The following is a 25,467-nucleotide window of genomic DNA, read 5'->3' as shown; positions in this document are numbered from 1 at the left end:
CTGCCATCAATCCACGGTTTCTGTTTAGGGAAGGTTTTAATAGTCAGTGGGTACAACATCTCATATACACTTCCTAATAAACTCGCTCACCGAGTCAGGGTATACGTCAATGTTATTGTCGGAGGCTACCCGGAACATATACCAGTCCAAGTGATCGAAGCAATCTTGAAGCGTGGAGTCCACGGGCACTTCCTGTTTGTTTCTCCCTGTAGCAGGGGAGCTACAAGATGGAGTCATGGTCTGTTTTGCCAAAAGGTGGGCGGGGGAGGGCCTTGCATGCATCGCGTAAGTTAGAGTAGTAATGGTCGAGCATGTTACTCGCTCGTGTACTGCAATCGATATGCTGATAGAATTTAGGTAGCCTTGTTGTCAAATTAGCTTTGTTAAAATTCCCATCCACAATATATGCAGCCTCAGGATATATGGTTTCCAGCTTGCATAAAGTCCAGTGAAGTTCCTTAATGGCTGTCTTGGTATCCGCTTGAAGGGGGATATACACGACTGTGACGATAACCGAAGAGAGTTCCCTTTGTAGATAATACGGTCGGCATTTGATTGTGAGGAATTCTAGGTCAAGTGAACAAAAGGACTTGTTCTTGTATGTTGTTACAATTATACCATGAGTCGTTTATCATGAAACATACACCCCCGCCCTCCTCCTTACCGGAGATATGTTTATCCCTGTTGGCGCGAAGCACTGAAAATCCCATTGGCTGTTCGGAATCCGACAGTATGTCCCCAGCTAGCCATGTTTCGGCGAGACAGAGTATGTTACAATCCCTGATTTCTCTTTGGAAAGCAATTCTTGCCTTGATTTCGTTGACTTTGTTAACTAGGGACTGGACATTAGTGAGTAATATTCTCGGAAGCGGTGGGTGGTGTGCACACATCCGAAGCCTCACTGGAAGACCGCTCTCCTCCGGTGGCATTGTTTTGGGTCGGCCTCTAGAATCAGTTCAAATGCCCTGGGAGAGGTGCAGACAAAGGATCCGCTTTGGGAAAGTCGTATTCATGGTCGTTGTGCTGTTAAGTTGTCATCTCGCTGATATCCAATAGTTCTTCCCGGCTGTATATTATAACACTTAAGGTTTTCTGGGCTTACAATATAAGAAATAATATTTGTTTTAACTAAATACTGCACAGTTTCCTAAGGACTAGAAGCGAAGCTGCCATCTCTATCGGCGCCATCTCTTCAATGCTGCAGAAACGTTTTGGTACCCTTCCCCAGCTCTATGCCTCGACACAATCCTGTCTCGGAGCTCTACGGACAATTCCTTCGACCTCATGGCTTGGTTTTTGCTCTTATAAGGTTGCACAACAACCTTATATAGACAGGTGTGAGCCTTTCCAAATGATTTACAATCAATTTATTTTACCGCAGGTGTACTCAAATCAAGTTGTAAAAAACATCTCAAGGATGATCAATGGAAACAGGATGCACCTGAGCTCAATTTCGAGTTTCATAGCAAAGGAATACTTATGTAAATAAGGTTAACATTTTTTTATTTATCTAAAAACAAGTTTTTGATGTGTCATTATGGGATACTGTGTGTGTTCCTGAGGAAATTGTTTTATTTAACCCATTTTAGAATAAGGCTGTAACGTAACAAAATGTGGAAAAAGTCAAGGGGTCTGAATACTTTCCAAAGCACTGTATATTCACATCACCAAATTATTGATTAATACACACTGTTTTGTAGTAAAGGTCTACAGTAGCCTCAGCAGCAACTCTTGAGGGTAAGCACTGTGGTGTAGCTGGAGGACAGCTTCTGTCTTGCTCTGGGTACATTGACTTCAATACAAAACCTAGGATGATCATAGTTTTCACCTCCTTTCATAGACTTACACACTAATTATGACAACTTCCAGAGGACGTCCTCCAACCTGGGGCGGCAGGTAGCCTAGTGGTTAAGAGCATTGGACTTGTAACCGAAAGATTGAATCCCCGAGCTGACAAGGTAAAAAATATGTCGTTCTGCCCCTGAACAAAGCAGTTAACTCACTCCTAGGCCGTCATTGTAAATAAGAATTTGTTCTTTTTATTTTTTATTTGACCTTTATTTAACCAGGCAAGTCAGTTAAGAACAAATTCTTATTTTCAATGACGGCCTGGGAACAGTGGGTTAACTGCCAGTTCAGGGGCAGAACGACAGATTTGTACCTTGTCAGCTCGGGGGTTTGAACTTGCAACCTTCCGGTTACTAGTCCAACGCTCTAACCACTAGGCTACCCTGCCGCTAGGCTACCCTGACTTGCCTAGTTAAATAAAGCTAAAAAAAAAAAAATAACCTATCAGAGCTTTTTCAACTTGAGCTGACATGTTGTCCACCAAATCAAAGGATCAGAGTATGAATCTAGTGCTGAAAGCATAAGCTACAGCTAGCTAGCACTGCAGTGCATAAAATGTGGTGAGTAGTTGACTCAAAAGGACAACAAATTAATTTCTTCCAAAATGGAGAAGCGAGAGAGCTACAGTGCCTTGCGAAAGTATTCGGCCCCCTTGAACTTTGCGACCTTTTGCCACATTTCAGGCTTCAAACATAAAGATATAAAACTGTATTTTTTTGAAGAATCAACAACAAGTGGGACACAATCATGAAGTGGAACGACATTTATTGGATATTTCAAACTTTTTTAACAAATCAAAAACTGAAAAATTGGGCGTGCAAAATTATTCAGCCCCCTTAAGTTAATACTTTGTAGCGCCACCTTTTGCTGCGATTACAGCTGTAAGTCGCTTGGGGTATGTCTCTATCAGTTTTGCACATCGAGAGACTGAAATGTTTTCCCATTCCTCCTTGCAAAACAGCTCGAGCTCAAAGATGGAGAGCATTTGTGAACAGCAGTTTTCAGTTCTTTCCACAGATTCTCGATTGGATTCAGGTCTGGACTTTGACTTGGCCATTCTAACACCTGGATATGTTTATTTTTGAACCATTCCATTGTAGATTTTGCTTTATGTTTTGGATCATTGTCTTGTTGGAAGACAAATCTCCCTCCCAGTCTCAGGTCTTTTGCAGACTCCATCAGGTTTTCTTCCAGAATGGTCCTGTATTTGGCTCCATCCATCTTCCCATCAATTTTAACCATCTTCTCTGTCCCTGCTGAAGAAAAGCAGGCCCAAACCATGATGCTGCCACCACCATGTTTGACAGTGGGGATGGTGTGTTCAGGGTGATGAGCTGTGTTGCTTTTACGCCAAACATAACGTTTTGCATTGTTGCCAAAAAGTTCAATTTTGGTTTCATCTGACCAGAGCACCTTCTTCCACATGTTTGGTGTGTCTCCCAGGTGGCATGTGGCAAACTTTAAACCACACTTTTTATGGATATCTTTAAGAAATGGCTTTCTTCTTGCCACTCTTCCATAAAGGCCAGATTTGTGCAATATACGACTGATTGTTGTCCTATGGACAGAGTCTCCCACCTCAGCTGTAGATCTCTGCAGTTCATCCAGAGTGATCATGGGCCTCTTGGCTGCATCTCTGATCAGTCTTATCCTTGTATGAGCTGAAAGTTTAGAGGGACGGCCAGGTCTTGGTAGATTTGCAGTGGTCTGATACTCCTTCCATTTCAATATTATCGCTTGCACAGTACTCCTTGGGATGTTTAAAGCTTGGGAAATCTTTTTGTATCCAAATCCGGCTTTAAACTTCTTCACAACAGTATCTCGGACATGCCTGGTGTGTTCCTTGTTCTTCATGATGCTCTCTGCGCTTTTGACGGACCTCTGAGACTATCACAGTGCAGGTGCATTTATACGGAGACGTGATTACACACAGGTGGATTGTATTTATCATCATTAGTCATTTAGGTCAACATTGGATCATTCAGAGATCCTCACTGAACTTCTGGAGAGAGTTTGCTGCGCTGAAAGTAAAGGGGCTGAATAATTTTGCACGCCCAGTTTTTCAGTTTTTGATTTGTTAAAAAAGTTTGAAATATCCAATAAATGTCGTTCCACTTCATGATTGTGTCCCACTTGTTGTTGATTCTTCACAAAAAAATACAGTTTTATATCTTTATGTTTGAAGCCTGAAATGTGGCAAAAGGTCGCAAAGTTCAAGGGGGCCGAATACTTTCGCAAGGCACTGTATATTTGGTTGTATTTTTAGTTTTTAGTTTCACTTAGCTAGCAAATGCAGCTAGCTAGTTTAGCCTACTCAAACACCTGGCTCAACCAGAGGGATGCTATGTTAGCTAGCTGGCTATGGCTTTTCCAACACTTGAACTCTTCCAAGTCAAGGTATGCTTTTGGTTTTATTCATGTTTTGCACTGTGTTTGCTTGCACGCTTATAGTGCATGTGAGTGTTTATATTCACATTAGTGTAAAACAGTCTTTGGGCTCGTGAAGTACACTATATACACCACGTGTTATTATTACGTAGTGTGTGAGAGTGTTTGGAATAGTTTGTGTAGTATGTTTGTATATGTGTGTGAGTTTGTATTAGCGACTGTATCCCTGGCTGATGAAAGGCACAGCGTTAACGCGCTCGCTCTCTCACCCTCCCTGATGGTGCCGAGAGCCTCACTCTGCTGACTCACACAGGCAGATATTGGGCCACTCGGAGGAAATGGGATTTGATGTTAATATATCGCCCACACAGCTCTCTGCTTCTTCCTCCTCCACCACCACCACGGCTGTGTATCAGCCACACAGCTCGCTGCCTTCTCCACCACCACCGCTGTGTATCAGCCACACAGCTCGCTGCCTTCTCCACCATCTCCGCTGTGTATCAGCCACACAGCTCGCTGCCTTCTCCACCACCTCCGCTGTGTATCAGCCACACAGCTCTCTGCTTCTTCCTCCTCCACCACCACCACGGCTGTGTATCAGCCACACAGCTCGCTGCCTTCTCCTCCACCACCACCACGGCTGTGTATCAGCCACACAGCTCGCTGCCTTCTCCTCCTTCTCCACCACGGCTGTGTATCAGCCACACAGCTCTCTGCTTCTTCCTCCTCCACCACCACCACGGCTGTGTATCAGCCACACAGCTTGCTGCCTTCTCCACCACCTCCGCTGTGTATCAGCCACACAGCTCGCTGCCTTCTCCACCACCTCCGCTGTGTATCAGCCACACAGCTCGCTGCCTTCTCCTCCACCGCTGTGTATCAGCCACACAGCTCGCTGCCTTCTCCTCCACCACTGTGTATCAGCCACACAGCACGCTGCCTTCTCCTTCTCCTCCACCGCTGTGTATCAGCCACACAGCTCGCTCCACCTCTACCACCGCTGTGTATCGGCCCCTCTATGTCACCCGGGGTAATTAAAGACAGTCGCACAACAACAGAATGTGTAAACCCAGAGCCAATGACTGCCGAGTTTCTCGCTGGTGGCTTGGCCTGTTCAGCCTATTCAAGCCACTCAACCAAAGCATGGTCGCCAATCTGATAACTGCTGTTAAACGGGCTGATGTGGAAATGCAGGGGAAACGTTGTTGTCTTAATGGCCGCTTGTACAAGGTACAGGGATGACAACGCATGCGGCAGTTAGTTGATGACTCGCTTGGTGCTATGCCTTTTGGTTTTTGATAAGCTGTGTATGGGATTTTCCCGTGCTCAGTGACTAATCACAGGTGTCCATTAACCCAGGAACCTCCTGATTGGTTAAGAGCATGGCCTGACTAGCCTCATTGTCAGGGAGACCTTTGTCCCTGTGTGCATCCCACTTCCTCTATTCGTGCATTACTCCCTATGGACTCTGGTCTAATGTAGTGCACTCTATAGGGAATAGGGTGCCATTTGAGATGGACACCCTGTGTATGCTCCCTCTAACTGTTTACAGCATCCAGGCTACTGCGATGTGGTATCAAATGAATGGCTGTGCTGTCATTACAGTATTGTTTGTCACTGCGTTACAGGGAGGTAGTGATAGCTTGGCACCACGCCTGTTTCGGATCTGGCGGCAAACTCTGCTGCTCGGCTTTCACTGTGCCGAGAACCAGATCCCTGTTACCATCATGGAGATTGGAACACTGTTGGCCTGATACAAAATGTTCAACACTGCCCAGGCAGGAATAGATGTTCTGTTGAACAGCATCAGAACTCTGCTTTCATTATGTCTGTGTTCATCTTAGCAAAGTTTTGAAACAGCAGAGTTGTCCAAGTGCAGTTAAGTGATTTAGTCTGAAAGACCTGCGGAAATTGACAATCTTTTTCTCCTTCCTCCATCTGATCTTTAAATTTGTAAAACACACCCGTGCATGTACACACATTTGAACGGTATATATATATACTACCGTTCAAAAGTTTGGGGTCACTTAGAAATGTCCTTGTTTTTGAAAGAAAAGCACTTTTTTTTTTGTCCATTTCAAAAAACATCAAATTGTTCAGAAATACAGTGTAGACGTTAATGTTGTAAATGACTATTGTAGCTGGAAATGGCAGATTTGTTATGGAATAATATCTACATAGGCGTACACAGGCCCATTATCATCAACCATCACTCCTGTGTTCCAATGGCACGTTGTGTTATCTAATCCAAGTTTATCATTTTAAAAGGCTCATTGATCATTAGAAAACACTTTTGCAATGATGTTAGCACAGCTGAAAACTGTTGGTCTGATTAAAATAGCAATAAAACTGGCCTTCTTTAGACTCGTTGAGTATCTGGGGCATCAGCATTTATGGGTTCAGCTACAGGCTCAAAATGGCCAGAAACAAAGATCTTTCTTCTGAAACTCATCAGTCTATCATTGTTCTGAGAAATGAAGGCTATTCTATGCGAGAAATTGCCAAGAAACTGAAGATCTCATACAACGCTGTGTACTACTCCCTTCACAGAACAGCGCAAACTGACTCTAACCAGAATAGAAAGATTGGGAGGCCCCGGTGCACAACTGAGCAAGAGGACAAGTACATTATAGTGTCTAGTTTAAGAAAGACGCCTCGCAAGTCCTCAATTGGCAGCTTCATTAAATAGTACCCGCAAAACACCAGCCTCAACGTCAACAGTGAAGAGGCGACTCCGGAGTGCTGGCCTTCTCAGCAGAGTTCCTCGGTCGAGTGTCTGTTCTTTTGCCCATCTTAATCTTTACTTTTTATTGGCCAGTCTGAGATGTGGCTTTTTCTTTGCAACTCTGCCTAGAAGGCCAGCATCCCGGAGTCACCTCTTCACTGACGTTGAGACTCTCCAACACACACACACACACACGCACGCATTCTCCAGCACACACGCACGCATTCTCCAGCACACACGCACGCATTCTCCAGCACACACGCACACGCAGTCTCCAAGACACGCACACAAGCACACACACGCAGTCTCCAACGCACACACACGCACACAGTCTCCGACAGTCACACACAAAGGCCAAACAGGCTACATCTGTATTTGTAGGCCATTGCAGCCTTATGTCACAGATCAGAGGCTCGGCTTGAGCAATGAGGTTTATCCTCAGATAATCACCTGGACCATGTCACTGCCCACCGCGCCTGCTAGCTCTGTCCGCCCTGTGATGCCATGGCTCTGTGTCTGAAAAGCTTACTTAATCCTCAAATCCTTGTCTCCTCGCTTCCTCAATTTCTCTAAGCTCATTGGAGGAGTAGATCTGAGGGAGGGACTATGGATCCTCCCCTCCAATGAGCTTTGAAGAGGAACTAAGGAAACAAGGACGGAGGATCAAGGATGTGACGGCTAGTAAGGTTTTCATACACGGCCTGTGTCTGGGCCAGAAGTTCTTCTCCTTATGGTTTCAACCCCCCTCAGCCTCTCTCGTCCCCTCTCACAGCCTAAGGATGCACAGCCCATTCTGACAGACAGACATACACACAGACACACCCCTTAGTCACTTACTCTCTCTCTCCCTCCAATCTGTCATCCCTCTTTCTCTCTCTTCCCTTCTGTCTCTTCATCTCCTGCCTCTCTCCCCTGTCCATATCATCCTCACTGTCTGCCTGTGATGCGCATTCATGTCCTAACTATCTCTATCTCCGCCTGTGCAGGTAGTAAACCCAAAGGCCTACAGTGGGTGGTGGATGTGACCATAGCGTACCCCAAAGCCAGGCCCATGGACATCCAGACGTGGATCTTTGGCTACAGACCCCCCACGGTCACACATGTACACTACAGGTAATGACTGACCCCAACTATACTGACACCTCTCTCTTTATCTCTGTACCTCTCTCACCCTCTTAGTCTCTATCCAAGGCTGGGCTGCGTTGTGTTGGCTTTATGGCTCGGCCAGGTTGTTGGGCTTTAGGGCTCGGCCAGGTTGTTGGGCTTTAGGGCTCGGCCAGGTTGTTGGGCTTTAGGGCTCGGCCAGGTTGTTGGGCTTTAGGGCTCGGCCAGGTTGTTGGGCTTTAGGGCTCGGCCAGGTTGTTGGGCTTTAGGGCTCGGCCAGGTTGAGATCCATATCTTGGTCTGGCCCTCTTCATCATAGAAAATATAATAAGAACATGTTATGGCTCTTGTTCAGATCTTGTAATTATGGATTCATTCTGAGGAAGATTGGCGATGTGAAGTATAGCAGTTGTTTTTCAGGCTCCTGACCAACTCTGCTATTTTGGGGTTTTGTGCGCTGATCTTCTGTTCTTTTGTACATAATGTTACCTCCATCGTTTCCTACAACCGTAAACAGATTCAGAACAGCGATCACTAACCTTGATTTGGATTAATATTTCTACTTCAATAAAACGGCGGCACAGGACATACTGCTCACCCCTGACCAGGCCCTAATCCCCCTACACTAGGATAATAAAGAGACGGCGATATAGAGGCCGACGTGCTGGTGCCCTGATCAAACTACGGCGGAGAGTAAATGATCCACATCTGTACCCATTAAATACTTTGAATTCAGAGATCCTCACTGAACTTCTGGAGAGAGTTTGCTGCACTGAAAGTAAAGGGGCTGAATAATTTTGCACGCCCAATTTTTGATTTGTTAAAAAAGTTTGAAATATCCAATAAATGTCGTTCCACTTCATGATTGTGTCCCACTTGTTGTTGATTCTTCACAAAAAAATACAGTTTTATATCTTTACGTTTGAAGCCTGAGATGTGGCAAAAGGTCGCAAAGTTCAAGGGGGCCGAATACTTTCGCAATGCACTGTATATATATATATATATATATATATATATATATAAATATATATATTTATATATATATATATATATATATAAATAAATAAATAAATAAATAAAAGTTGGCTTATTAAATCGGTATCAGCTTTTTTTGGTCCTCCAATAATCGGTTTCGGTATCAGAGTTGAAAAATCATAATTGGTGGAACTCTAGTGCATACATATCCCAACCAAAGGCCATGGGTTACAGGCAACATCTGCACTGAGCTAAAGGCTAAAGCTGCCGCTTTCAAGTAGCGGGACTCTAATCTGGACACTTGTAAGAAATCACGCTACGCCCTCCAATGAACCATCAAACAGGCAATGCGTCAATACAGGACTAAGATCGTACTACACCGTACTACACCGGCTCCGACGCTTGTTGGATGTGGCAGGGCTTGCAAACTATTACAGACTACAAAGGGAAGCACAGTCACGAGCTGCCCAGTGGCACAAGCCTATCAGACAAGCTAAATGCCTTCTATGCTCGCTTTGAGGCAAGCAATACTGAACCATGCGTGAGAGCACCAGCTATTCCGGATGACTGTGATCACGCTCTCCGTGGCCGATGTAAGACATTTAAACAGGTTAATATTCACTAGGCAGCAGGGCCAGAAAGATTACCAGGACGCATACGCAAAGTATGCACTGAGTATGCGTCTGAGACGACTAAAACAGTACCTGTACTGTACTCTGGAGCGGGATCGATTTGGATGTAGAGGATCTGTCATGGTCTGGGGGGGCGTGTCACAGCATCATCGGACTGAGCTTGTTGTCATTGCAGGCAATCTCAATGCTGTGCGTTACAGGAACGACATCTCACAGCAAGAACTGGCAAATATGGTGCAGTCCATGAGGAGAAGATGCACTGCAGTACTTAATGCAGCTGGTGGCCACAGATACTGACTTACTTTTGATTTGGACTCTCTCACCCCCCCCCCCCCTTTGTTCAGGGACACATCATTCCATTTCTGTTAGTTACATGTCTGTGGAACTTGTTCAGTTTATGTCTCAGTTGTTGAATCTTGTTATGTTCATACAAATATTTACACATGTTAAGTTTGCTGAAAATAAACGCAGTTGACAGTGAGAGGACGTTTCTTTTTTTGCTGAGTTTATTTAGCTATCTGCAATGACCATTTTTTCACTAACTTTTTTGACTTACGCTCCTGCTACTGTTTACTGTGTCACTTTATTCAAAGTTTTATATGTACATATCTACCTCAATGACCTTGTACCCCTGCACTTTTACTCTGTACTGGTATCCCTTGTTTATAGCCAAGTTATCGTTACTCATTATGTATCTATTACTACTTTTATTATTACGAGTTTTACTTTTCTATTAATTCTCTTGTCTTTCTCTCTGTATTGTTGGGAAGGACCCGTAAGTACGCTTTTCACTGTTAGTCCACACCTGTTGTTTACAAAGTATGGGACAAAAAACATTTGATTTGATTAATTAGGCAGAGGCTGGTTGCTGTAGCTTTCCCCCACACACACTCTCTGCCTCTGCTGTGTACAGTAAGATTTGCATGTCCTTCCCCTCAGCAGTTTCTATTAGGGATGTGCCAAAAATATATATTTTTTCTTAATGTTTTAAACTACCATTAAAGTGTGCACAATGCAGAATATGGTCCTATTACATATGGTGGTCCTCATTCGCGAGCATTGTCTCCTGCAACTTGTCTTGTGCGTTACGGTACAGCGTTGTCCAATCAAATCCAATTGTTGCGTTAGGGATGAGGATGATGATGACCTGTTAGTTTTGTGTTAACTGCACTGTGATGTGGATTTTGTTTTGTTACGTGAATATCCCAATTTTGTTTTAACATGTGTTAAACAATGTTCACACTCGTAGTTTCTATTCTTATCATTCTCCAGCCATTCTGATTAAAGACGACTCCACAAGACTCTAAAGGCCTTTAAAAAGGATCCATCCACTTATTTTTGTTACTTTCCCAAAATAGTGAAAACATACATTTTGAGGAAAATATTGAAAACCACTCCCCCTGCATGCTTGCTGAAACAAATGGACCACCCCTACCCCATTTATGCCATTCATGAGGATACCTGCACCACCTACTTAAATGTGCTGTTGTCTAGTAAATCACCTGTTAAATTAGGTGACAAGGTGCCTGGAGTGCCACTAATGGATCACTGCTAATTAGCAAAGTAGGGACATTGAGACGTTGTGACTCCATAGTAACCCCTATTCATGTGACATACTGTCCAGACGGAAGTACGGAGGGGCCGCCCTAGCTGCGGTACGGAGGGGCCGCCCTAGCTGCGGTACGGAGGGGCCGCCCTAGCTGCAATACGGAGGAGCCGCCCTAGCTGCAATACGGAGGAGCCGCCCTAACTTCTGTGCAGACAGAGAGGACTTTGAACCTACTTTACAGCCATTACACTGATAGTGCTGTACGCAACATAAAGCAGCTACTTAAAAGGTAGCGAAATAGCCTCAGTCAGAAGCCTACAGTTGGTGTGGCACTGTTAGGAATTCCCCCACTCCCATCCACAGGGCTCTGGTCAAAAGTAGTGCACTATATCGGGAATAGGGGGCCATTTGGGAACCACAACCCATTAAAGTACGCTATAGCCTCATGTCAACCTGGAATTAAAGGGATAGCGCTGAACAGGAGACTTTAAGATATGACACTAGAACTGCATAGATCACTCCCTGGTTAAGGCATTAGGGTGAGGCCTAAAGCCAAGGCTGTTAAAAAAGCTGTTTCTGTCACTATGTTGCCGCTCTACAGCTATTCATTAAAGGAGATCGCACACACACACACACACTCTTTCGCTCTCTCGCTCACACAGACTCACTCACTCCCAGCCAAGTTCAGTCCATTCCTCTGACAGCGTTCATCTCCTCAGGTTCCCTTAGCTGCTTTTCCCTTGATATTACTGCACTGATTAGAGTACAAACAAACGTGTTTGTGTGTGAGCGCGTGTTTGTGTTTGAGGGTGCATACACACACACATTAATAAGGCAGGAGTGCACACTTGGCATGCACTTCGCTTTAGTTCTCTCCGATCTAGGCTCAGCTGTGTAGGTGACTCCAGCCTCCTCACACCGACGGCTTCTCGTAAGGTGGATGGCTTACCATATACGTTTCGTTTCGTTTGTGAACTATGGCCACTCCAGCCCTCCACCAGGCCCCACTCTGGCTCCCAGAGGCCCCTTTCTCTGCTACTGCTGGGCCAGGCTCAAATTAAGGCTAAAGACTCATTAGGCCCAGTAATGAGAGAGGCAGGAGACAAGACGCTCTTTCCTAACCCAACTAGGGGACTTTCTGCTGGGTGGGTGGGGAAGTTGAATCGTTCCTGTTCTCTGCACTTTTTTAAAGTGCCTTTTTGTATTGAAAACCCTCTGTCATCTCTATTCCTCTCTCTTGCCCTTCTTTACAGCCCTATTCCTCTCTCCGGCTCTCCTTTACAGCTCTATTCCTCTCTCCGGATCTCCTTTACAGCTCTATTCCTCTCTCCTGATCTCCTTTACAGCTCTATTCCTCTCTCCGGCTCTACTTTACAGCTCTATTCCTCTCCGGCTCTCCTTTACAGCTCTATTCCTCTCTCCGGATCTCCTTTACAGCTCTATTCCTCTCTCCGGCTCTCCTTTACAGCTCTATTCCTCTCTCCGGCTCTCCTTTACAGCTCTATTCCTCTCTCCGGATCTCCTTTACAGCTCTATTCCTCTCTCCGGCTCTCCTTTACAGCTCTATTCCTCTCTCCGGATCTCCTTTACAGCTCTATTCCTCTCTCCGGATCTCCTTTACAGCTCTATTCCTCTCTCCGGCTCTACTTTACAGCTCTATTCCTCTCCGGCTCTCCTTTACAGCTCTATTCCTCTCCGGCTCTCCTTTACAGCTCTATTCCTCTCCGGCTCTCCTTTACAGCTCTATTCCTCTCTCCGGATCTCCTTTACAGCTCTATTCCTCTCTCCGGCTCTCCTTTACAGCTCTATTCCTCTCTCCGGATCTCCTTTACAGCTCTATTCCTCTCTCCGACTCTCCTTTACAGCTCTATTCCTCTCTCCGGATCTCCTTTACAGCTCTATTCCTCTCTCCGGCTCTACTTTACAGCTCTATTCCTCTCCGGATCTCCTTTACAGCTCTATTCCTCTCTCCGGATCTCCTTTACAGCTCTATTCCTCTCTCCGACTCTCCTTTACAGCTCTATTCCTCTCTCCGGCTGTCTGTATAATCAGGTGATGTGTATAATGAGGGCTGTGGGGATTATTAGTCTATTGGGAGTATGAATATGAAAAGTGACATTTTAGAGACTGGTTTCCTTGGAGGACTAGCATCGCCATGGCGACACTAGTAAAAGGTCGCAGGTGAAGCTGGCTGAACACTCCTGAGTAATTCCAGTGTATGGTTTCTATCAGGACTGTGTTCATTAGGCACAAACGGAAGAAAACAGACCAAAACGAGCAGGTACCTTTACTTGTCCAATAAGAAACGTTTGGTTTCCGTTGTCAAATGTTTTGCTACGTTAGGCCCTAATGAACATGACCCAATCGCATCAGATACCAAACCCCTATTGGAAGCAATCAATATGTTTACATGCACACTAATGATTAGATATTAAACTGATTATGGCAGTACCCAGAGTATTACATTATTCATGTAAACGCCTTACTCTGCTTGTCTTAATCGGAATAAGGTCCAAATCAAAGTAAGCAATTACTCAATTGCTTACTTAAAAAGCCTGGTTTTCTGAGCAATCTTTTTAATTATTAGGACATGTAAACAGCTTTATGGGCTTTTCAGCGGTGAATTTGATCTGCAGATTTACCAGCACCGGTAGCCTCTCTATCTTACGAGTTCAGAAAAACTCAAAGTAAGCATCTCGTGATTTTTCTTCACATGCCAACTTTATATGTCCAAATCAAAAATAATATGGTCACTGTGATCATGTTTTATTTTCTGCATTTATCAACAGTCCCATCAGGTAGCCTGATTTCAGATGTGTCCAGGATTATTAGAGGAAAAAGTTGTCCTTGCAAAGCATGTCAAGGTTTCCAACAAACTATTATATTAATTGGACTATCCACAATAATCATATTGTGTGCATGTAACCAATGTATCGCTCCACAGTTAGCAGTCAAATGTTTATGTGCAGGGTGAAGTATGCCCGCAGGCTACCCCGGTTGACTCTGTATGAAGTCTATACAGCCTCTATGGTAAAGGTGTTGTTGGAGAGCTAACTGAATCATTCTGGCCTGGGGCTGGTCTAGCAGCTACAATCACAGGCTACAGTGCATATGCCATACGTGTTGGCATGGGATCTAATACTCTGTCTACTTCTATCTTTCCTTCTCTCTTTCGTGTCCGCCTATCCCAATAAACAAAAAAATATGGAATGGCGATTAGGATTCCACTCTGTTAAAAAGGAACCCACAGTGGCGCGCGCATACACAGAGATAAATAGTGTTGTTTCTCTCTCAGATCAGGCAGTCTGGAACTATTCTGAACAAAAATATAAACGCAACATGTAAAGTGTTGGTCCCATGATTCTTGAGCTGAAATAGAAGTTCCCCGAACTCTACCAAATGCACAAAAATCGTATTTCTCAAAAGAACATTGCACACTTTTGTTTACATCCCTGTTAGTGAGCATTTCTCCTTTGCCAAGCTAATCCATCCACCTGACAGGTATGGCATATCAAGAAGCTGATTAAACGGCATGGCCCAGCGTTGTCCGGGTTTGGCCGTGGTTGGCTGTCATTGTAAATAAGAATTTGTTCTGAACTGACTTGCCTAGTTAAATAAAGGTTAAAAAATGTTAACATTTTAAAACAACAACAAAAATCATTACAGGTGCACCTTTGCTGGGGACAATAAAAGGCCACTCCAAAATATGCAGTTGTCACACAACACAGTGCCGTAGATGTCTCTAGTTTTGAGGGAGTGTGTAATTGGCACGCTGAATGCAGGAATATCCACCAGAACTGTTGCCAGATAATTGAATGTTTAATTTCTCTACCATGAGAATTTGGCAGTACATCCAACCAGCCTCACAACCGCAGACCACGTGTAACCACGCCAGCCCAGGACCTCCACATCCGGCTTCTGAGACCAGCCACCCGGACAACTGATGAAACTGAGGAGTATTTATGTTTGTTGTAAAGCCCTTTTGTGGGGGAAAACATTCTGATTGGCTGGACCTGGCTCCTCGGTCATGTGAAATCCCTATATTATGGCCTAATGAATTGTTTTAAATTGACTGATTTGAACTTTAACTCAGTCAACTTGTGGCATTGTTGCATGATGCGTTTATATTGTTGTTGAGTATAGTTGTTTTATTACCCACTCACTGACGACTTCCCTGCAGATAACGGATAAGAGAAGGGTGATCTCATGCCAGTCTACCATTTTATTAACCTGGATCCTCCTCCACTCTGCCCCCCTGGCCCTTGATTACCTGGATGCAATTTGGGATTAACCTTCAATCTATTTCAAAATGTTTTTTCCCAACTTTACAGGACCCTGGTTTTGGCTGTGAGACGGGGGGGGCACTAATGACCCCCCCTGTTACTGATTCACAATGTAATAATCCTATTCCGCACAGTCGATGTTACAAAAACTACACATAGACCAGTTAGGTGCAGTGAAATGTGTTGTTTTACAGGGTCCGCCATAGTAGTACAGCGCCACTGGAGATAGTTAGGGTTAAGTGCCTTGCTCAAGGACACATCGGCAGATTTTTCACCTTGTCGTCTCAGGTATTCAAACCAGTGACCTTTCAGTTACTGACCCAATGCTCTCACCGCTAGGCTACCTGCTGCTGTACTATTGTGGTAGATGGGCTGTGTAGCTGTATATTCAAGGATTCATGTCGTGGGAGATGAGTGGGAGAGTCTGACTTTTGTATCTGAAAGCATGATGTCCAGGGAAGTGGCGCAGTGGCTAAGGGCGCTGTACCGCAGCACCAGCTGTGCCACCAGAGACTCTGGGTTCACGCCCAGGCTCTGTCGTAACCGGCCGCGACCGGGAGGTCTGCGTCGCCCGGGTTAGGGAGGGTTTGGCCGGTCCTCATCGCGCACCATCGACTCCCGTGGCGGGCCGGACGCAGTGCAGGTGCCCGGTGTTTCCTCCGACACATTGGTACGGCTGGTAGGGCTGGGTTGGATGCGCGCTGTTTTAAGAAGCAGTGCGGCTTGGTTGGGTTGTGTTTCAGAGGACGCATGGCTTTCGACCTTCGTCTCTCCCGAGCCCGTACGGGAGTTGTAGCGATGAGACAAGATAGTAGCTACTAACAATTGGATACCACGAAATTGGGAAGAAAAGGGAGTAAAATTCCACAAAAAAAAAGTAATAAAAAAAAAAGAGACTGTAGACTTGGATCTGAAAGGATCAACAAGCCTATCAGAGAGCTGGGTGGAGCTACTACCATATTGTTTCGATCTATCCAATCCTCTCAGAAGTGCCGTGTGATACAGGCCATTTCTGTACAGGCCCTGTGACAACGAAGCTGACTAATGAAAAAACGGCACGGTACAACAGCCAGCAGTTTTTAGCCCTGATAAAGTGACCGAGTTTGGTTTCTCTTGTGAGGTTTAGCCTGGTCGCAGATACGTTTGTGCTGACTTGCCACGTTTGCAAGACCACACAAACAAGATCTGGGACCAGCTAGGTGAGGCAGCCCTGCAGCATTTCTCGGTTTGCTGGGACTGCTGTTTGTCTGTGTCTCTGTAGAGTCAGGGGCAAGGCAGGGCAGGAATGGGTTCCCTGTCACCGTGATTAGCCTGTCTGTTAATGAAGTCTCCTGAAAGAGCTGAGGCTTGTACTGCTTACACACACACTCTGATAAACTCATTAACAAACTTGGGTTGCAGCTCATTCTCACATCTCTCTACACATACACACACACTGTGATAGACTCTTCTCTGGGATAGACTCAGCTCAGGGAGTGAGGAGACCGATCAATGCAGCCAGCCTTCGTTGAGAAAAAACTTAAATAATACTGTTCTCTCTGTCTCTGTCTGTCTGTCTGTGTCTCTGTCTGTCTATGTCTCTGTCAGAATGGAAAGGGTAACCACATACATTGCCAACGCAAACATATAGGAACATATTAAATCAATTTAATTAAATGTAATAATTCTCTCCCCTTGATCCTCTCCCAGGGTGTACCCCATAAAGGAGGTTCCAGTAGAGACCAAGCCCCTGACAGATTGGCTGTACCAGAGGTTTGTGGAGAAGGAGGATCTACTGGCTCACTTCTACGAAACAGGTCGGTTATTCACTGCTTTCTTTCTCCCTCTTTTTCTCCCTCCTCTCTTTCTCCCTTTCTTTCTGAGCTCTCTCTTTCTGGCCTCTCTCCCTCTATTTCAGAGAAGTGACTGTCCACATTGAGGCGTGATCACAATGTCGCTGACTGTATTCCTTCCTGTGTCCCCCCCAACAGGAGCCTTCCCTCCACCGAAAGGCCAGAAGGAGGCCGTCTCCCGGGCGATGACCCTTGACCCCGTGCGGCTCTGTCTCATCCAATCCCTGGCCTTTGCCTCGGGCTACCTGTGGTACAGCGTCCTCCAGTACTTCTACTGCTGTTTGTTCTGAGTGTGCTGAAGAGGATGGAGTTTAAAAGTGGACCAGACCCTAATGGCACTACTTCTGGATCAGTCGATGGCTTGCCCGCCCCGGCGCCATCTCTCCTCCCTATGATGGATGAATGTACATTTAGCAAAAACCGGGAGAAACAATGACCATGTAGGAGGCTATTTTCCCCCCTGGATACATGAATACCTACACACACAGACAGACGGACAGACATACACACACACAATTGACTGAAGCCCATACTTCTGAACATGAATCATTTACACAAACTTACTACTTGGATATAAACGCCCCAATCTAGTTGGTCTCTCCAATGGAGCCTCATTCTCAAATCAAGAATGGGGCTCAGGACTGAAACTGGGGGTGTTTTCAAGTGGACTCTCTTCCTGGTCTTTAGGTGTAGTTTTACAGTGTGCGAGTATGCATTGTGTCTGCCATTGCACCCACCCCACCCTCGGGTGAACCAACCCCCACCCTCGGGTGAACCAACCCCCAGTTGGACCTCGCTTCAGGCCTGCTGATTCTGCGGTTGACCCACCCTACAGAGAGGGGGGGCTGTGGTATGTACCATCAGAGACTACCATGCCAACCCCTCTCCTCTAGCCTTCATTGCACTAAAAAGATCCCTACTACCCCCCTCTTCTACTCCAGGAAATATTCCTGAATGGTAGCTGTTAATGTTTGTTTATTTTAAATTGCCCCTCCCCTTAACAACGGCCATTGCATTTGTTGTGGTCGTCGTCGCTCTCTATCTATGTTGAAGTCATGGAGACTTTACTCTGTCTGTCTTCGACAGTATTCTGAACTGACTGACTGCAGGGGAATCTTCTTGTTTACACTAGCGGCCCTCCGTCTGGGCCTAAAGGGACGCTGGCGACGATGTCAGGCTCCGGTTAGGACTGTTTCCACAACATGTGGTTGGGGGTACCTGGTTCTGGAACCAAGGAGGGGAGGAGGACACAGAGGAGGAGGAACAGTGCCCATACGCTGATGACAGAACACTGATGGCACATTGGGACAGCACTCTGATCCGATCCACCCTGAAAACAAACTCCCCTCACACCCTCTCCACCCCCTGTCCTCACTCGTACACACACAGAGCAGAGTGGATCTCTGTCCACATAGGAACGTCTCAGCGAGCCAAACTGAAAAAGGAGGACGAAGCTGAATTTACCCCCATTGGACTCCATACTGTAGTTTTACAAATATCTAAGTAATGGGGTGGGGAATGACATAATAAAAATATAATTTTTTATAGATGTGGCTACCCTAATGCTCTGCATTCCCCCCCCCCCCCCTTATATATATATAATTGATGTCGTGCTGCTCCACGATAACGGAGTTTCGACAGCAAATCACTATTAGTGGTCAGATTTTATTTCAATTTTAAATGACTTGAACTGTTGTCCTTACGTCATGGGTATGTTTATTCTTGTACATAACGAAGCTGAGGAAGAAATTCAATGTTGTGAGGGACTGCAACCGATGTTATCTCTCTCTTGGTCTGTACTATTTCTGATTTGTTTTTAATTTTGAAATATCATAAATGTTTAAAGAACAAGAAAAAAATGAGGAAGAGAAACCTAACGGCTTTTGAGACAAGTCACTTCCCTGTTCCTTGACCTTTGGTTTGACCTCTGACCTGGATGTTATTCATTCACGCTTCATGAATCCAGAGGGCTCGGCCAGGCTCTCATCTCCTACACTGCTCATTGATACACATATGGCCCTGTTGGAATACTTCTGAAATGCATCCTTTCCTTTCTATCTTTCTTAACATAATCACAGCTCTGAAGTGGTTGGATTGGTGGAAGTAATGGGACAGGAACTTAGGCCCCTCCCCCCTAGGCACTGGATGATTCCCACTTGGAGATGTTAAAAGGACTTGATTGATGTGTGCAGTATATGGCAAATCTCCCACCTAGCCTATTAAAGATATTGCCAATTTACTGATATCTATCCAGTCCTTTTAGATCTTAGGGGTTACCAAGAAGCTGTCTATTGGTAGGGTATTATGTTTTGATATGAAACTAGACCATCCAGGAAGAAATCACTCTTCACATTGGAGGGGAATTCAGACACGGCCCAGCAATTATGCACCAATTCTCTCCCAAAAGTTGTTTTAATAATACCATGGGGGGGGTTTCTATCAAAAAACCTATATAAACACACCTAAGAGGTATTATGCTTTAGATGAACAGCTACAATCATGATGTCTAAGGAATGCAAACGGAATGCATTTTAGTCATGACTTACCTCTTAAACGCTGGCTGGCTGGTTCGGGAGGCTGGCTGGTTCGGGAGATCAGGAGTCAATTTGAGGATTGGGACGTACATTTTTAGTGGTCATCTTTGTGCCGGTCCCGTGAGATTGCTTTTCAATGTGAGAGAGAGAGACACAAAATGAAGCTCCATCTTTTTTTCTTCTTTTTTTTAACTGTCTCCAAAGAAAGGCAGGGGAAAATCATATTTTCTAGATATGGTTTTAGGAAAGAAAAACAATGACAACGTTAATAATTTTAACAAACGATAGTAGAAACTCTGTAATTTTCCATTTTGTACTCCTCCCTTTCTTCCTAGCTACACAGCCATTTTACAACACAAAGAACTTGTGCTGGAATAAAAGTGATGGTCATAAAGATCCTGATAGCTTGTCTGTTTTTTCCTCTGCCTCATATTCTCTCTGCCTCATATTCTCTCTGCCTCATTCTCTCTGCCTCATTCTCTTTGCCTCATTCTCTCTGCCTCATTCTCTCTGCCTCATTCTCTCTGCCTCATATTCTCTCTGCCTCATATTCTCTCTGCCTCATATTCTCTCTGCCTCATTCTCTCTGCCTCATTCTCTTTGCCTCATTCTCTTTGCCTCATTCTCTCTGCCTCATTCTCTTTGCCTCATTCTCTCTGCCTCATACTCAGTATTTGATGTTGGTTTTTGAAGTGTCTGACGCACCCCTTTTCAGATGGCACACTAACTTCTGTTGGAGTTTTATCTAAATAAATGATTTATTTTATTTATATTTATATACATTTTATTAGGAGCCATTCTCTCACTAATATACGGAGAATGTGTAGGGAGGGTGAATTACAGTATATCACACATTCTATGAGAGTGACATACTTGTGAGCTATTGAGACCTGATTGAACTTAGACTGCGGTGCATGAGGCATTTTTAATGAAGGCCCACTCCTTAATTTGAAGAAGGAAAAAAAACAATTGCAGCTCAGCCATGTCTCAAGGTGAGGAAAGAACTAAAAAATAACACAACAGGAGAGCGTAACATTTGTGAATCAAACTCTTTCACAATGTATTTGTATTTTTTTCTATGTCTTGGAGTGGTATGAGTAAGCAAACCCCTGTCTCCCACACCTAAACCCAGCACAATAAATAGTGATTTATGGTGCTCTGATTGCATCTGTCAGGTTTATTGTCAGGCTTATTTCCTCATTTTCTATTGATATAGGCACTGATAGTGATGCCGTTGCCGCAGGGCGGTCTCCAGGTAACTAAAGCCTGTCCTTGCTTTTGGTCTCTGCTCTTTGTTTAACCGTGGCATCTGTCATTTGGCCACAGGGACCCAACGGTTTACATTACAGATCCTCTGTCAGCTCTGAAACGGGTCGTCCTTAGGAAGAAAACCCTTCAAACCGAGGAGGCACAACTAAATTCGTTCATAGATTTTCATTTCCCATTCCAAAACGTTTTGCTATGCTGTGCCATTCTGAACACAGCCCATATTAGAGGAAGTGAGTGAATGCCACCACCTTTCTTCCTGGTGTGTATTCACATTATAGAACAATGCAGATAGTGTCAGCTTTATTAATTACAATTTTATGTCCAATTCTGCATGACAGAATATCGTGCCTGTTCTACAAAATACATCTCTATCTGAAAATGTCACGTTTCGCACCCTTCTGAACAGACACTTGCTCTATCTACACAGAGTATCTGTCACTGTAGACTTTTCTTTATCCTTCTAGGCTTATCATTTGGCACAGAACTGAATTACTAAGATTGTTGCATTTATTTGTTGCCAGGTAGGCATAAACCACTATGGGGCGAGGTCATGAATGAGAGGCCTTGTGGTCACTTGTTAAACTAAGCCGCCTGACTGGCAGATGTAGTAAAATGTTACATCATGTATAGGATGATAAGCGAGGAACTAGAGCAAGGGCGGCCTGGCTTGTCATCGCCATAGCAGCTGGAGTGATGGGGGAAGGGAGGAGGAGGGGGGCCGGGTCTCTGCGAGAGCCACATGGCTGCAGGCAGCCAATGGGTAGCCAGGGCCTAGGCACTGGGAAGTGAGCTGGAAAATGGGATTAAAGATGCACAGGAGAGACTATAAGGACCCTGCTGACCTGCAAAACGACTAATCTGGGATTCACACCAGAGCGTCATCTCCATACCAAACGACTGAGGGAGGACCAAAGTCAGACCAGGGATCTCCTTTCTTCACAACGTGTCAGAGCTGTGCATTTTCATGGCCAGCGTAAACCAGAGACTACAGAATTAATATGAATAATCTACATTTACAACAACCCCATACATATTCATCTCTGAAGGCCTAGTAATTTTCTGTTTTACACATGTGAAAGGTGTAGGATGAAGTTGCCGCTAGACCAGGGATGGGCAACTGGCAGCCGGCCGCCCTTTGTGTATATGTATATATATGATGTGGGTACACAGAACCATGAGCCACTGTGGTCCCTCGTGATGAATAATGTTTTTTTTTGTGGCCCCCTCCCTCATCAAAGTTGCCGATCCCCGCCCTAGATGCTGATCTAGGTTCAGTTTTGCATTTCCCCCACTGATGGTTAGGATTAGGGGAGAGGAAGCTTATCCTAGATCTGTCCCTTGAGGGAAACTTCACCCCGGAGCCAATGTGAACACATCAGTGTAGAAACAAACACGTACCGGGATGTTCTTGACTGCACACAGACTCCACCATGCCCAGCCGCAGGTAAGCTAGGCTATAGCATCGCTCCCAGAATGCCTGCAGTGACAGTTACACTAAATGCATCACAAGCATAGCTCCACAGGGTACCATGTCTTCATGCTCGGCTGCTCTGGTCTGGTTGATAAATGTTGTGGTTCGTGGCTGCTCCCCTTGAGTCAGCAAACACTAAAAGTTGGCAAAGTGGCAGGGGAAGGCCAGGGTGATCTGCGGGGGGGGGGGGGGGGGGGGGGTGATCTGCGGGGGGAGGCCAGGGTGATCTGCGGGGAGGAGGACAGGGTGATCTGCGGGGGGGAAGGCCAGGGTGATCTGCGGGGGGAAGGCCAGGGTGATCTGCGGGGGGGGGGGGGGGCAGGGTGATCTGCGGGGGGAAGGCCAGGGTGATCTGCGGGGGGAAGGCCAGGGTGATCTGCGGGGGGAAGGCCAGGGTGATCTGTGGGGGGAAGGCCAGGGTGATCTGCGGGGGGGGGGGGGCAGGGTGATCTGCGGGGAGGAGGACAGGGTGATCTGCGGGGGGGAAGGCCAGGGTGATCTGCGGGGGGAAGGCCAGGGTGACCTACGATGGAGGACAGTCTGAGGGGAAGCAGGCAGATGAATGTCACAGTACAGCAACATGGCTGCAGCCACCAGCTCCGCCACCTTCCAAGCCCAGTGACACCAAAGACCCACCAACTCCTCGGATAGGGGCATGTCCGGTACACACACACACGCAGATACATAAACACACATACGCAGTACACAAGCATATACACATTGACACACACGGTATATAAAAAGACCAAAGGATATAGACATGAAAACTGACTGACACCCCTGTTGTGATCGTGTGCCATTCAAACGTGTTCCACTGTCTCTCCCTCCTAGCTCTTGGCCCTCAGAGAGATGGGTAACACCTAGCGTGGCCCCCCAAGGGGCCCTAGTCGCCCCCGGCAGTCTTTGTTGTTTTGGTTGTCAGCCTCACATTAAGCACCCCAACTTTCCTGACTTGCTTACAGAAAGAGGGACGCTGGTACCATAACAGCCCCTCTGTAGGAAATGACCTTTGTGGTGACAGACAGACTCTTTTACATCGCACCGTGAGCCCTGCCATGTCCTCCTGACGTGTGTGTGTGTACGACGCAGTGTGACGGCAGGAGAGAGAGACGAGTGACACGGGGGTAATTCGAAGATGCCTGTCACCACGGTATGCCCCTAGAGGGACTCTGCAGGTGGCCTTGTTAATTACATGACACCGCTGCTGAGGATTGCTGGATCTTGATTCCCGATAGCCTCCCCTGTGTGCATGAGAGAGCGCCATGGAAACAGCCCTAGTGGCAATTACCTTTTTGGGGCAATTAATAAGTGCACAGGTATAATTGGAATTAGATATTGTTGTCATAACTAGCCTGTCTACATGGGCCCCTGTCTTTCACAGAGTGCATCACAACAGGGAAGATGCTTGGTGATATGATGACAACGATGAGATCATTTCACACTAACAAGTTCAGGGTCATGCTCATTAGGCACTAAACAGAAGAAAGTGGACTGAAACGGAAGGAATACCTGCACGTGTCCAATGAGAAATGCAAATTTTTTGTTTTCTGTTGTAAAATGTTTTGCGATGGTGTTGCATGAATGAATATGACCCAGGTAAAGGGGTATTGATATCCCCGGATGGAGTGTGAGGTCTCTGTTTCGAGTTTCAACGTACCTCACAGTAATCAATACGCTCTGCAGATTTCATGGGTGCCTATCATCTAGCCTAGCTGGCCCACTCAACCTTAGAACAATCGCCAAACAACCGCCCTGTCAATGGAGGCAGTAAATCAATGAGCAGTGTTGTGTTGTAGGGTATCACTTTCTCTGTGATGAGGGTAGATCAGTTGATCACAAAATGTGGCACTTGCTATGGGAGGTCAACTGCTAACAATGTCTAACAGTGATTTATGATGCAGACTGATAATCATATTCATCATTGCTCTGGGACTGTGGGACAGACAGAGAACTCAGCCTGGCTGCCACATGTTCTCACAATGACAAGCTAAGCAGCAGAAAATGATTATAAAGTCAATGAGGCATATGTAAAAAAAAAATTAAAAAAAAACACCCAAGAGTGCTCAGGGCTGTCTGTATCTTGATATCCACTAGAATCTGAGCGGAATTGTAGAGTTCACGAAAATAATGTTTTTTTATTTACACTGGATATTCTATTCTCTTTTATTATATTTTGTTTTATTATATTCTAACTGGCATAGATGGACCTAATGTACTTTGATAAGTTATCAGATAGATGTGTGGAAGTACTAGACAATCACTCGAAGCTATTCTATTCTAACTTGCATGGACAGTGGCCACCTTCAGTTTTCAGTTTCATGGGGCAGGATAAAAGTAGAGTTAGCTTTTTCTGCCACCTTGTGGCAGGTAGCCTCGCGTTTAAGTGCGGTTGGGCCAGTAACTGAAAGGTCGCTAACTGAAAGGTCAATGATTCGAATCCAGGAGCCGACCAGGCGAAAAAATCTGCCATGTGCCCTTGAGCAAGGCACTTACCCCGTAATTTCTCCTGTAAATCGCTCTGGGTAAGCGCGTCTCCTACATGACATGTGGGGTTCTGTGTACTTATTACATTACTACATTTTAATTTGGACAAATGCGGTATGCAAATCTATTTCCCACGCAATCGTACTGTCTTTGATAGAACGTTTCCGTCACTGAGGTATCATCAGAACGGTTCCCGTCGGCAAAATAATTATTCCCCTTTAAACAACCGCGCCAAATCTCGCGGGTTTCAGATGCCTAGCAACCAGCAGCTTGTGTCTTCATTACAGCCAATCAGAGTATTCTATATGTAGTAGACGGACCAATCACATTGAAGAATTCAGGCACCAATTTGAAACCACCGCAAGGAATCCCT

At 45.5% G+C, this 25,467-nt stretch overlaps 1 protein-coding gene across 2 annotated transcripts in view; it reads left to right on the top strand.

The window, feature by feature from the left end:
• Positions 1-21,026, top strand: part of LOC139414984 (lysophosphatidylglycerol acyltransferase 1) — a 75,189-nt gene extending 54,163 nt beyond the window's left edge. For both annotated transcript variants that reach the window (XM_071162670.1, XM_071162668.1), the window contains exons 6-8: positions 7,948-8,074; positions 17,194-17,300; positions 17,475-21,026. In XM_071162670.1, the coding sequence (XP_071018771.1) occupies positions 7,948-8,074; positions 17,194-17,300; positions 17,475-17,626 (386 nt within the window). In that variant the 3' untranslated portion in view covers positions 17,627-21,026. The remainder of the gene's footprint in view (positions 1-7,947; positions 8,075-17,193; positions 17,301-17,474) is intronic.
• Positions 21,027-25,467: the final 4,441 nt, after the last annotated feature.

The sequence above is a fragment of the Oncorhynchus clarkii genome, chromosome 8 (genome assembly GCF_045791955.1).
Source record: "Oncorhynchus clarkii lewisi isolate Uvic-CL-2024 chromosome 8, UVic_Ocla_1.0, whole genome shotgun sequence".
Classification (NCBI taxonomy): domain Eukaryota; kingdom Metazoa; phylum Chordata; class Actinopteri; order Salmoniformes; family Salmonidae; genus Oncorhynchus; species Oncorhynchus clarkii.
The sequence above is the reverse complement of the archived record's forward strand: the minus strand, read 5'-3'. Positions and strand labels throughout refer to the sequence as shown.